Source organism: Musa acuminata, chromosome BXJ1-11, assembly GCF_036884655.1.
Source record: "Musa acuminata AAA Group cultivar baxijiao chromosome BXJ1-11, Cavendish_Baxijiao_AAA, whole genome shotgun sequence".
Classification (NCBI taxonomy): domain Eukaryota; kingdom Viridiplantae; phylum Streptophyta; class Magnoliopsida; order Zingiberales; family Musaceae; genus Musa; species Musa acuminata.
The window spans coordinates 31,835,788-31,845,846 of NC_088337.1; the positions used below are offsets into that span (position 1 = coordinate 31,835,788).

General features: G+C 38.5%; 2 protein-coding genes across 3 annotated transcripts; one reads left to right on the forward strand and one right to left on the reverse strand.

Annotated features, from left to right (window-relative positions):
- Positions 1 to 762: 762 nt before the first annotated feature.
- LOC135597718 (ubiquitin-conjugating enzyme E2 7-like) lies at positions 763 to 4,709 on the reverse strand. The gene is made up of 6 exons (XM_065091079.1): positions 4,532 to 4,709; positions 4,330 to 4,432; positions 3,050 to 3,147; positions 2,871 to 2,971; positions 1,524 to 1,601; positions 763 to 1,138 (listed from the first exon to the last, which is right to left on the reverse strand). Exons 1-6 carry the CDS (start codon positions 4,578 to 4,580, stop codon positions 1,061 to 1,063), a joined length of 507 nt encoding a protein of 168 aa, XP_064947151.1. The 5' UTR covers positions 4,581 to 4,709; the 3' UTR covers positions 763 to 1,060.
- A 2,123-nt stretch (positions 4,710 to 6,832) lies between these two features.
- Positions 6,833 to 8,500, forward strand: LOC103972270 (uncharacterized). 2 transcript variants are annotated; one of them, XM_009386556.3, is made up of 2 exons: positions 6,833 to 6,964; positions 7,183 to 8,500. In XM_009386556.3, the coding sequence occupies exon 2, from the start codon at positions 7,261 to 7,263 to the stop codon at positions 8,146 to 8,148; it is 888 nt and encodes a 295-aa protein (XP_009384831.2). In that variant the 5' UTR covers positions 6,833 to 6,964; positions 7,183 to 7,260; the 3' UTR covers positions 8,149 to 8,500. The 2 variants fall into 2 exon arrangements, with proteins under 2 accessions (XP_009384831.2, XP_064947154.1); XM_065091082.1 differs by having other exon boundaries at positions 6,941 to 7,072.
- Positions 8,501 to 10,059: the final 1,559 nt, after the last annotated feature.

Consider the following 10,059-nt stretch of genomic DNA (forward strand, 5'->3'; position numbering starts at 1 on the left):
ACCACAAAAGCTGCTTGGAATCTCCGGTGGTATTTCTTTAATAGATTTTCTGACAACGGGGAGTTCGATGCATTACTTACTTTAATCAACATCATCAATTCTTCCTTGATCGCCTTGTCAACCTTTGTAACTTGAGTCATCGATTCAGCAGCAACGGTACATTCTCGCATGCTAACTGTTACCTGTATTAATTTGAAGACTTCAATGCCTTGATCCTAAACGTAAGATAAATCTACATAGCGGCAGGTGCAAGTTCATGGGGCCTCGAAGACTTCAATGCCTTATCCTAACTTGAAGACTTCACCTACTAGTCTCAAGTCTGAAGCAAATATCACACCTGTACTCTCTCTCTCTCTCTCTCTCTCTCTCATTAAATGTCAACGTTTGGTCAATGTCCGAATGACATTAAATATGCTTGGATAGCTCTGCTTGCTGCCTTCCCTTCTCTGCCTTGGCACTCTTTGCCCTCATCTTCTCTGAATGGAGGTCGGTGAGAAGAAGAAGAAGAAGAAGAAGAAGAAGACAAAAGCCAAGTCGGTTCAGGCATCATCCGGAGCTGCATGCAGATCCCTCACCTCCGTCGTCGACACTGTCAGTGCGAGTTAGTGTGTTATTACCTTGGTTTTCAGGGAACAGAATGATCATGCGCTACCTTTGGGAATAGCTTGTGCTACATGCAAGACAGCATTTCTTCGAGAGCATTCATGACAGTGGAAACACAGAAATGAAAGAAATGTAAAGAGAGACAAAGGTAGACAAAGATAATTGAATGGATGTGCTGCAATCCTACTTCCGGGGGGATCAAAAAACATTTTGTCTTGAAGGACCGGTTGTCTAAATTATGGTTAGACAAAGCACGGTCAAACCTCCAAAATCATGAAAAACTTGACAGACGATAACAAGAACCATGGCAATGACATTATTGGATCCTTCTTACGACCAATTTGGATTGTTGACACCATCTGTCAAGGTCTAGCATCGAATATGCCAAACAGTTGTTGCCTCCCACATCATAAATAGTTCAACGAAAAAACAAGCACGACCCCGACGTGCTCCTGTCTCACAACATTTCCTGAGATCGTCTGACGACACGGCGGACCTTCTTCTTGAAGGTATCTCTCTCGTCTCTCCATTCCTTCTGCAGGAATAGAACCATTTTGCATCAGATCAAGTTCCTTGGCAAAACTAGGAAATGGCTACAGCATGGAGAATCCTTAGCAACAAAAGGACTGATCAAACATATCCAGATGACAATCCTGAAAATGTGTGCCCGCCCCTCTCACATCCTTTCTTCATCTGGTGAGACTGAATTTAACCAGTCTCACCAGATGAAGTGCCGCGTCAGCATAGTAGCTTTGCTCCTTGCTGCTGAAGCAATTTCATATTGGCAGGATATAGATAGAGAAGGGGACAACAGCATGAGTAGCACAAAGACATGGGCAGGGCTATCCATGTTCAGGATACATGAAATTGGTCAACACTGGCACTTTCTAGAGGTGAAAGATTTCATGTTTTTAACTTACAGCAGCTTCAACGTTTGCTGGGGATTCATCATTAGGGCTTGAAAGCATGGAAATAATACTCAAAACAATGCTTTCAACCTGCACATAGAAAGACAACACTTTTAGCTTGTCAACACGGTCACAAGAATAAACATCAAGTGCTGATGCAGGGTGCCGTGGATAAATGGCATCATTACAGGTGCAACAATGATTCGCTAGTAGCAGTCCTAATCAATAGTTCTCTTGGGAGGCTTCTAACCCTCCTTGAATTGGGGTAGCACTTGCTGGGAGAACACTATGATGCAACACCTACCGCCACTCCATGGTAGTCAGTTCGACTGCTTTGCCAATTCTATCAAAGAAATTTAGTGCCCAACCTATGAGTGATGCACAGCAATGGCCAAATATGCCATATAATGTATTCAAAGTCGTACCATCATCATCTAAACAAATACCCTTAACCACTCAATGACACCCAGCAAATGCTCTAAGCCCTCAATGACAAGGCAGGAAAAGCATAAAGAAGGCACGAAACAAGTAATGTTTTACTCACCCAAACTGACCAGTCATTGTCACTTTTGATGATGGCCATAACTTTGTAGATCAGGCTACAAGTACTTTGCAGGAAAATTGTAGTATCTTAATGGCTACAATTATCCTACAATGTCTGAATAAGGTCCTTCTATGAACCCAAATTTAGCAAAATCGAAACACAAGAAATTTGCAAAACTGCTTCTTCGAAGATCTAATTGGTAATTAAACAGTTTGATTGGGGATTGTAAGGCATATAAAAGTCCTATTAAGATGGGAAAAACACAGTAAATAATTTATTTATTGAACAAAAACAATGAATGGCTTATAACAATAACAAAATCCACTTTTGTATTATAAAAACCCAAATTATTAATGTGCTTGAAATGTTGATAGTTGTTTTTCTCGATAGATTTGCGAATTCCAGGGCTTGAATAAGGAGAACGTCAATAAAGAATGTTGCAATCTAAATTAACAGCCAGAATACAAGACAACATTCAGAAGACAACCATAATCACCATAAATCAGTGCTGAATATAGGGTTAAGATTGTGGTGATAGGGTTAAAAAGTCAATTTCCCCTTATTTTTTCTTTTTTAGGGTGCAAATACTAACCAATGGAAATAATGAAAAGCATGCCTATACTCAAGAAATTCAGAATTATGTAGCATTTTGTATGGCCATTTGTTAAGCACAATAATGTCAAGTGTAATAATACATAAAATACTACCTAGAAAACATTCAGAAAATGTTGGCCAACGATGTTTAAAAGGCCATAAGAAATATTTAGAGTGACTAACACAAACATCAAGAGCAACCCTCGAGAAGTATCACATACTGTGTGTACAGGCATCCAGCGCTCACTAGCAAGTTCATAGCCATTTGGGTCATCACCAGGTGGATGAAGAATTGATATGCAAACACGGCCATCAGGATAAACTGAGATTCACATAAGATTAGGACACATACAGCATGGAGACATTACACAACTTCAATAAACATGAATTAATTCCGAACCATTTGGGTGCCACATTTCTGATGTAAAGCGAACGGATGGAGGACTGTTGGGATAGTTGGAAGGAAAGCTCATGAGTGCATTGAAATAACCACCATCGCTGCAATGGGATGACATTAGTGATAGTAAAATAAAGATAGATAAGTCTTATATTTATCCCCCAAAAGTATTGACCAATAACTCTAAAATGCATAAAATTTTAGAAGAAATAGTATTCCTGGTATGCCACCACCAGCAATACCATAAACAAAGACTAGATAAGCTAGTAGGGAAGTCGCTTAAAGCTATCCAATAGGTTCCATCATGATTCACAAAAACAAAAAAAAAATACAAAAAAAAGAAGTGCAGATTCGAACCGAATTAGTTTTCCTCACTAATTTTCTGGTTCTGAAACTTACATAACACATTATCAAATCGATCAAGGATAATCTCTGGTGTCAAAGAAAGCAGATGAGTTATTGGTAGCCATCATAGCATCAAATCAAGCAAATACAGTCTTTGTGGGTTTTCTAGATCACAACACCAAAACAACTTCATAGGATTCTTGCATGCTCACAAAGAAGAACATAATTTTGTGTAGCATCCTACAGAATATAGCAAGATAATCCTCATCCATCTATTTGGAACCTTAGATTCACTGTTTCATGGATTTTTCTGGCCATTGTTTGGTTGCAAAATTGATAAACAAGAATTAATTAAGTAGATTCCAAAAAGGTAATGCCCAATTCCTATAGACCGAATTAATCATCACCGAGTAAACAATTTTCTCCTATAAAAACTATTAAGTTCTTGCTTAAGAACATGTACCAATTTCTTCTGAGAACACCAAAATTTGAGGGCATGTTCCTCTCGTCATTTATTGGTTCATCAAAGATGCTTCTTCCCTGTTGGGTTTTCTGAAGAAATTTATGTACCTGTGAGGTTGTTTTGGCACTGATACCTAAATAAATTCCATGGAGATTAGGAACCTCTTGAATTCAGCGTCTAATCAAACAAGAGGTTCTAAAGGAGTCGGCTTCGGATGATGTTGTTAGTAGTTAGTTGAGATGAAGAAAACCCATAAAGACAGTATTTGCTTGATTTGATGCCATGGCGGCTACCCCAATCCTTAGCTCGACGGATTCAAGCCAACCCATGGACCAAAATTACAGGCAATCGGAACCTACAACTGGCCACAATGACAGCTAACTCAACCGGTCATTGACAGAGTCTCCAAAACAATCACAACGAGAACAAGAAAAGGAAAAGCACCAAAACCTTCGACTCAGGCGGGCATACTCACTAGAGCGTATCGGGCGGCCCCATGATGGTAACGCTCCACTCGAAGATATTATTATCGTCCACCAAACCGGCAGAGAAGCCGTCCACCGGATTCTTCATGAGATCTGATCCAAGAACCACCAAGACGAACCATAAATCACGACAAATCCCTCGATCGAAACCCTAGGCAAGAAAAATCTATACAAGAATCGACCGACCCGTACCTTTGAGCTGCTTTTGGAGCAGAAGGCTCGCTTGGCTTGACGCCGCCATCGATCGTTCGGTCGGTGCGCGAGATAAGCGAGGGACGGAGAGAAGACGAGACGGGAGAGGTTATATTTATAGTGGATAGGGACGGAGGCGAATTGAAGCGCTGCGAAGCGAAAGGAGGAAAGGAGGAAGGAAGGGGGAATTGGAAACGTAATTAAAACAAGCACAAAATTGTAAATATAACATTAAAAAAAAGGATAATTGCCATTTTACCTTAAAAAGCCTCCGACTTTTATCAAACGATACTTCCTTAAATAGTTTATATATGATATGGGGTTATTAATTTAATATAAATATAATTCGTCTTCACCGGTAACCTCCGCGGCCTCTCTTCTCCCACTACTGAGTGATGCAGCCCTCTCCTTCTCCTTCTTCTCTTCCCCGTCGATGATAACGATAGTGGAAGATTATTGATGAAGGTGAGAGGTATTTTTATCAAATCTACAAGTATCTCAGGTAAAAATTATTTAGGAGAGTGTCATTTGGTAAAAATCCAACATTGAGGTTTTTTTCTTTAGATAAAATGCTGAAGGATAATTTTTCTAAAAAAAATATTTATATTTTAGGTATTTATCAATTGATACTTTTTTTATTTTGAAGATTACTTTTTATAACCCCTTCTTTAGTGTTTACAATTTACTTTTTTTTAAAACTAATATTTCAAAACTATTTTTTTAAAATGGATATAAATTCACTTTTCATCTTTTTCTCCTTTTTTTTTTCAAAACTAATACATATATATATATATATGTATATAAATGTATATATATATATATATGTATATAAATGTATATATATATATATATGTATATGTATATATATATGTATTTATGTACATATATACATATATATATATAAATATATGTGTACATATGTATATATATACATATACATATACATACATAAATATATATATGTATATATGTACATATGTATATATATATACATATGTATATATATATACATATGTATATATATATACATATATATATATATATATATATATATATATTTTCTATCTCTTGGTAAGGAGAGAAATAAAGAAAAAAATATATCTTGAGTGCTCCTAGATTTTTCAAACGAATTTAGAAAAAAAAGAGATGATACAAAGAGAAAAGTCCTTAAGATTTATTTAAAAGAGTCGTAGGAGGATAGATATTTTGATTCCCTTGAATGCATTCCAAAAAAATAATTTTAGCATTTAATTATATTTTTTTTCTTAAAAATACTTCCTGATTGATTTAAGTGCGTTCGGAAATGCTATAGTACCGATGAATGTGAATCATATTTTAGATTTGATAATAATTTAATTTTTATTTTTAAATTATGAATGAAACTCAATATATGTAACCCGATTATTTTTTAATCCTTAACAATATAAAATCATCAATTTAGTCCATCTCTTTCTCCAATCCCTTATTATTAAGGTTTTCAACTTGGCTCTAATGCTAAAGATTATTAACATTTACCGGTCGCGGCCTATTTTTTTATTTAATTTTGAATTATTGAGATCAAATTTTAATATTAATTTTATACTTCTAAATTATGAGTTGACTCAAATCTTTGAATTCCTAGCAATCGACCCGACGTGTAAGTATTTTTTTAATTTAATATATATTTTCAACGAGATCGAACTTCTCAAGAGTTTTTCTAAACCTCTCTTTTTTGTCGTCACACTCATCAAGCTAATTGTATAATTTTTTTATACTTTTGCTCAATTAACATGGCATCATAATCCTTATACTTTAAAGAGTTATATTTGAGACATTGTTACAAAATAAAGTCAAAGAAAATATATATAGTTAACCCCATCATTATCATCCTTTATCGAGTGGCATCAAATCCGTTTAATTAAATTGATCTTTTTCTGAATATTTATATCCATCTGATCCATCTAAATTGCATTCTGAGATGATCTTAAGCAGAAGAATAAATATTGAAATGGACTCTAATCAGATTCAAATTTGAACAGAGTAAAATTTTGTAAGGGTCAAACACTAACAGTTGCCATAATTCTACATGCCGCCACTGGTCAACGGTCAACTTCAAATTTGAAGTGGTGGGAGATCAACCGTTCACGCGTCTTACGATTCGTGCAAATTCCTGACTCGATAGATTGTGCAGCATCCAATGAGAGGGAGATGCTCCACGTGTTCCTTTTGGCGACTACAGTGTGTGGGCCCATGAAAGATGTGGAAGTCGCTGCTGATATGGAAGTCGCGTCAACAGATGATTGGAATACTAACATTCAAGCGTTTCGATTGATCGAGATGGGTACAGAAGGGATAATGGGCAGATATGTTTCTGGCGTTACAGGTGGAGTGGCACCCACTCTGACTTGGAGAATGGCTGGAAATGGAAATCAGCAGCAAAATCCAAATTTGATGGTAAAGTTGCAATCTTTTTGTGGCTTTGGTGGTCCTCGATTCGGGTTTATAAGGATCCTGCAATGAATTTGATCTGAGTAGATGATGAGTTCCTTCTTCTTTTTCACTGTAATTTTCTTTTTGTTGTTTTTGCCACCCATGATTAGCTGTCCTCTGCTGATGTTTCTTCGCTTCCGTCTTTAAGCTCTGAATCGTGCTTCCTCCTCTTGGATTCTTAGATTCTTCTCGAGGGAGGTGTCGAGTTCCGGTGACAGAGTGGTGACTGTTAGCAAGCTCGTGTTATCTTGAGGAGAAAGATGAGATCTTTAAGCGGTTTGGGGATCGGCTTAAGCGTCGTCTCAGGTTGCCTGTTCTTGGCTCTTGTTGCAGAGCTGTGCTACTTGTTCTGGTGGAGGAAGATAAGCGATGGAGACATGGAGGACCGCTACCGCTGCAGGGCTTGTTTGCCTGCCAAAGGACTTGTTCAGCTCTTCTGCTGGAAGAAGCCACATTCCTTGAGCTTCGCAGCACCCGACCGAGTGGATGTAACTTCTTGTTCCGATGAGGGACAACCGGAAGGCAAAGACCTCCTTCTGAATCCACTCCGTAGGGAGGATACCGTGGAGGCGGAGCTGATGAGGTTTCATGGTCTCCCAGGGCCTCCCAGACTTCTCTTCACCATTAAGGAGGAATCGAAGGAGGATTTGGAGTCCGAGGATAGCATGTCCAGAGGTGGGAGGAGCAGGAAAGGTTCCCGGAGGAAGAGCTTGAATGATCTGTTCCTGTCTTCGGACACCCCGTTCATGACACCGCTCCCTTCTCCTCCTCTTTTCTCTCCGGCACCGACTCCCTTCGATTGCTACAAGCAAAGTGGATTCAACCCCCTCTTCGAGTCCTCCAAGGAAGAAGATTTGATCAGGATGTGGTCGTCGCCACCTCCCAAGTTCAAGTTTCTCAAGGACGCCGAGGAGAAATTACACAGGAAGAATCTGATGGGAGAAGAGACTGGTCATCCTTCTCATCCTCCTCCTCGAGCTATTTCACGTCCCACAGTCCCAGAAGAGGAAGATGGATCTTTCATCACTATAGTCATAGGAAAGAACAGAGACAGAGGTCAGCAACACCATCCTTGCTCCTCACAGGTGACTCCAGTACCTTCCTCTCCTTCAAGCATCAAACTGCTACATGGGAATCACAGTCACTAATTCCTCATCAACAAAACTCGCATTATGGCAGCGAATTTAGTAGCCACATCAATTCTTTTGTGATGTACTCTCTCTCTCTCTCTCTCTCTCCACTTCCACTCAAAATCATTATCTTTTGCTGGACGAGTGGAAGTCATCAGACACCTCTTTTTCCGGCTTCCATGTGATGGATGGTGATGTGTAGAGTTGGCGTGCAGGTAAGGCATCAAAATGTTGCATCGTTCACGCTACCTTTTGCTTTCGGTGGGCTGAGCTTGCAATCATTCCTGTGGATGGTTTTGTAGCGCTATGCCTTCCCTATCCTTCCCTATCCTTTCATCTGCTTCGAGGAAACAGAGTGCTTTCCCCTCCATTAAGTCTTTCACAGTGATGGATGATTTTGGCGTGTTCTTCCTTTGTTTTGCTTGTCATCTCCGCGAGTGAATGATTTGACGACTCCTTGGCCTTTGGCAGCAGTGGTGGGAGATGGGAAGGCCACACGAGTAAGAAGATGGTCATCGCAGTAGTTCTACTGTTGCTGTTGTACACATCTCCTTCTTCCTAAGACTTCGTCTTGGTAAGTTGTGTTGCAAAGGTTGAAGGACAAAATGAGCAGCGTCAGCAAAAGCATTCACGAAACATGTCGTCGTGCAACTTTGACGTTTCCAGCTCGGCATATATGGATACTGGCAGGTTTGGGACACGTAGGGAAGTGCACACGAGAGACGAAGGAAAAAGGATAATTTTCTCAAAGAAAAAAAATTTCTTATTTTAAGAAATTTTTAGTTAATATTTTCTTTTTCAAAATTTTTTTTTTCCTAAAAGAGTACTATCTTCCTAACTTTCATCTCATCGGATCGGGTCGGGATGATGGAGATAGTGGACGGGGAGGCCATTGAAATGATAACAAGGATGATGAGGATAATGGGGCGGGGACGATGGACTTGTTCGTCTTGGCCATCGCCTTCGTCCCATGGAGGGAACAACAAAGGTTGTTTGACATTCTAGTCATCACCTTGGTTGAGGGGATTATCGGAGTCATCAATCTTTATGGAGGGGGCCATAGGTGAGAATGGCAAGGGCGAAAGTCGCGTGGGCTAGGATGACGACGACGATAGAAAAAGAGGGGATAAGAAGTGAAGGCAAAAGACGATAGTGTGAGATAGAGGCGATGGCAAATAGGGTGGAGATTAGGAGGGCAATATCATCTTTAAAAAAAAAAAAAAAAGGAGTGCTCTAAGAAATTTTTTGAAAAAATGAATGTTAACCGATAATTTCTCAAAATAAAAAGCCTTTTCTAAAAAATTGTCTAAAGCAAAAAAAAAAAAAAAAGCCAAACAACGTGGACATAAAAAGGAAATGAACAGAAAAGACATTCTTTATATCATGACATTCTCCTAGTGATTTTATTATATTATCATTTTGATATTAATTAAACATTATATCTACCATTCCTCTCCATGTTTAAATATCTACCATCAAGAATGGGGTAAATCTTATCCCCACACCACCAATAATGATTCGACCATGAATTATCTTTCCTAATAAGAAATATAACTCAAATTATGTATGTACTCTTTCTTGGTTTCATCCATCGGGTCCAATCTCTCACCAAGATGATGCTATAATTGAGGGTTCTTATCAAATCTCATGATCTCTCATTACCAAACTTTCAACATGCTCTAAAAAAAATTAAAATTGGCCTCAAAATTTACGATAATAGATTGATGCTAGAAAAAGGATTAACATATCATAAGAAAATCATATTGAGATTTTGTATGATCATTCAAAAGATCCTATGCCTCCATCAAGAATGGGGTTGGCAAACCATTCTTCTCATTGTTTGAAACATCTAAGCATCAAGAATGGGTAAGCATCTATGTAAGTAAATCTTGTACCCACACCACCAATAATGATTCCTTCATGACCATG

Bases quoted from the DNA above. Each gene is read 5' to 3' on its own strand.
- LOC135597718 (XM_065091079.1), bottom strand. From the start codon at position 4,580: ATGGCGGCGTCAAGCCAAGCGAGCCTTCTGCTCCAAAAGCAGCTCAAA. The intron at 1,602-2,870 runs GTATGTGATACT...TTCTATGTGCAG, and splicing joins GCTGGATGCCTGTACACACA to GTTGAAAGCATTGTTTTGAG. The intron at 1,139-1,523 runs GTAAGTTAAAAA...CTATTCCTGCAG, and splicing joins CAGCAAACGTTGAAGCTGCT to AAGGAATGGAGAGACGAGAG.
- LOC103972270 (XM_009386556.3), top strand. From the start codon at position 7,261: ATGAGATCTTTAAGCGGTTTGGGGATCGGCTTAAGCGTCGTCTCAGGT.